This window comes from Limulus polyphemus, unplaced genomic scaffold (genome assembly GCF_000517525.1).
Source record: "Limulus polyphemus unplaced genomic scaffold, Limulus_polyphemus-2.1.2 Scaffold803, whole genome shotgun sequence".
Lineage (NCBI taxonomy): Eukaryota > Metazoa > Arthropoda > Merostomata > Xiphosura > Limulidae > Limulus > Limulus polyphemus.
The window spans coordinates 120,156-123,836 of record NW_013666413.1 but is presented as its reverse complement, the minus strand read 5'-3'; the positions used below and the strand labels follow the sequence as shown (position 1 = coordinate 123,836).

The window sequence follows — 3,681 nt, the reverse complement described above, 5'->3', positions numbered from 1 at the left end:
TATAGTCTGCTGTACAAGTGTACAAACCCTTTGTATATATCTGTATTATTTATGTGTTCATTATCCATCAAACAAACCAGCGTCACATTTGATAGTGCCTTACCTGAGTTGTTATGTGTACTATATAGTCTTATGTACAAGTGGACAAACCCTTTGTATATATCTGTATTATTTATGTGTTCATTATCCATCAAACAAACCAACGTCACATTTGATAGTGCCTTACCTGAGTTGTTATGTGTACTGTTTAGTCTTATGTACAAGTGGACAAACCCTTTGTATATATCTGTATTATTTATGTGTTCATTATCCATCAAACAAACCAACGTCACATTTGATAGTGCCTTACCTGACTTGTTATGTGTACTGTATAGTCTGCTATAGAAGCAGACAAACCTTGCTTATTTATCTATATTATTTATAAGTTCATTCATTATCTATCAAACAAAGCAGTGTTGCATTTGATAGTGCCTTGCCTGAGTTAATTCACGATCGTTGATAGGATATTTTTTCGCAAATATATGCTTCAGATAATTAAACATTTTGATGTTTAAAATACGCCTTCTTTTATAGTTACAATATCAACTCCAAACAGGATGTATTAAATTTCAGAATGAAGAAATTATAGAATCAAAAATAGCCTCATGATACATGTAATTCATATAGTTTAACCAAAGTAGTTTTTATGATAATTATTTGTTTATCCTTCCCATCATCTTCATTGAAAGTCAAATTACATAATGTATTAGGTAATAAGATAAGTTTTGTAATATCCGTTTTTTGTTTACACATACATATATATACTCAACTAACCAAACCACTATATTTTTCTTATTATTAAATACAGTTATTAAGTTTTTAATTTGCGTTAGTTTTTGCTACTGTTTCAATGAATCGTTAAAATGTAAATGATTTAGGTAATACATAAGAGGTTAGGCACAAAGAAACTGGTATATTTACTGTCTTACTTTCGATTTTCCTACTACAATAGTCCAAACAAACAAATCATTCAGACTCAGAGTCGTCGAACAAACAAGAAAAATCAGACATTCAAATCAATCCTCATGCCTACGAACCTGCACCAGAAGCTGAAATGGACTACTTTGAACTGTTCCCGCGAAAAAGTAAGTTATTTTCAAATGTTTTTCTAGTACTTTTACAAATTTAGTGTAATATTTTTAAATAATAATAATATACATGCTTACCAAAGAAAAAATATTTCGCGAAACTTATATGAATGGAAAAGTAAGTTGATTAAAACAATGTTCCATTTTTATCAAAGCGTTGAACAAGAGTTATGGACATTGGAAAATAATAACTTTGCGTTAACTGTTCATTTTTATTGCATTTTTATTTAGGTTTTACTTCTGTTATCCTATGTTTATATGATGTTTACTTCTCAAACCGTATGTTTCTTATCATATTTACCTCTCTAATTGTATCCTTATATTATATTTACCCCTTTGACTGTATGTTTATAATATATTTACCCCCTCTGACTGTACGTTTATATGATCTTTATACCTCACTCGCCTTGTGTTTCTATGATATTGTTATAATATTTTTTATCGTTGGGAGGGTTCATTTGGATTATTTGGTAAAAATATGGCTAAGTCCAGTTAACGTAACGATAACTAATTAATTTATCTCTTCAATGGCGTTTGCTACAGGCTATGCTCGCTTTGATGCAAATTGGAGACCCAATATACTAACAACGTTAAACAAACATTTCCTTGATGGATAACAAATACTAACTAACTGATTAATTTTCAGAAGCACTAACTCTTACTGAATAACTTTAGTTGGTCAATATTCTCCCGATTCTTCTACTCTGAATACTTCACTGAATTCGAAATATCTGGACTAATTGCTTCTTCATTACTCATTACTCCTATTTATAACTAATCTATCAATCTAGGTATTAATCGAAGTTTCTCGATCATTACTTTATCATCACGATTAGCAGTTTCCTCTAGCAAACATCTAAATTAAAACATTAAAAGTATAGCTTACAGCAATACTTGTCTTTTTATATTCTTTAGTATTTCGATTACCACATCAAACAACTGTAGAATGCATATAAAAATGTAGCAAATTTCTTAATGGATCATATTAGCTGTTTCTAACAACTTATGTTCTACTTGAATTCAATCTTATAGAAATGCGATGGTTAGAGTTGTTTTTTGTTTTGTTTTTCACTAGAAAAGATGTTTTCTTCGTCGAGTTTCTATGAAGACCCTAATGCCATCTATCCTACTGTAGAAGAACAAGTTCGACTCTGCAGGAAGATTGCGGGATCACTTTCTTCTGAGACAAACAAGAAGTCCAGGGGAGCCAACATGTTTTTCAAACGTGTGAAACGTTCCCAAAAATGGATACATGAAGGTAAGGACGCGTCTGTTTTCAGAAGTCTATTTTTATAAGTAAATTTTTATCCTAACTGCAAAGAATAATTAGAAAGAACTCTTTCTAATTTGGAAAATGTTGGTCCCAATCTTTATTTATGAGCCGAAACATTCCGTTTGACAATTTAAGATATGATAATGTAGACATTTACATCAGCAACCTTTTCAGTTGTACAAAAGATAATAATTTTGCATTAGTATAGAGGCATAAAGAGATGCTAATTTTACTTTTTTATAATTCGGAAATAATATATCTTTATTTAGAAATATTCAGGTAAATTGTTCAGTATTTTGCGCTGCTGTTCTACTTTTAGTTAGTAGACGTCCCTTTAAACAGGATGTGAAATGTGTTAACCTGCGCTAATTCTCTAGCTTAGATAAAGGTTAAATACTTGACCCATTCTGTGTCATATACTCCAAGAATGAGACCGTATTTATTTCAGGGGGTGGTGCAGAGATTTTTGATAAGATTTGTAGTTTTATCTTCCGTGAATATTTGTAGTGAGAATGATCGTTGACATAAGTAATCTAGAATTGTGGGATATCGCATCAAGAACTATCTTTCTGACTTAACAATGTGGTACATCATTATTCCTGTTTTTATCTTCGTCTCGTGCAGACTTGCTTTCTTCAGCTTCAATAACCAGAAATTTTCTAAATAACAAACACAGAAGCCGGCCAGCGCTGTAAAGGGCTCCATTGTTTAATTTGATGACACTACGAACATTGGTCGTACAAATAAAGATTTTTCAAGTTTGGTATCAATTAAGTTCAGTTTGAACTTAATTAAATCAAACAAGTATAAAGCAAAGACCATCAGTATTAACTATTATAGTTATATTATGACGAAGTAAATTACAGTTACAACTTACATGATGAAATCAGTATAATATTTAAGACTAGTGATTGGGTAATAAGCCACAGTGTAGAGTGAAGCAACAAGACGTCTGGTGGTGGTAAAGGTGTGATTAGGTAACAAAACATGAAAATGTTAAGATTATTACCGGTACGTAATAGAATTGGTCAAACCGGTACATTCGCTTATGAGTCTTCGACAATGAATTAATTACGTCATTACAGTTATTTCAGGGACGACGTTAGCAACAGAACGGGGCTAACTACATCTTTAATTATACGAGTTCTTTCGCTTGTTATATACGTATTCATATCAAGAGGGTGTATGCCACGTTATAGTAGTGGATGAAGTGTTCCTAGAAACGGGCGTAGTAAAAAAAAAGTGTATATATATATATATATATATATAGTAGATGACGTA

The 3,681-nt window shown here is 31.3% G+C and overlaps 1 protein-coding gene across 1 annotated transcript in view; it reads left to right on the top strand.

Moving 5' to 3' along the window:
• Positions 1–3,681, top strand: part of LOC106460611 (synaptopodin-2-like) — a 32,852-nt gene that overhangs the window by 23,827 nt on the left and 5,344 nt on the right. Inside the window, exons 5-6 of the mRNA XM_013920331.2 lie at positions 992–1,124; positions 2,203–2,385. Of these exons, the coding sequence (XP_013775785.2) occupies positions 992–1,124; positions 2,203–2,385 (316 nt within the window). The remainder of the gene's footprint in view (positions 1–991; positions 1,125–2,202; positions 2,386–3,681) is intronic.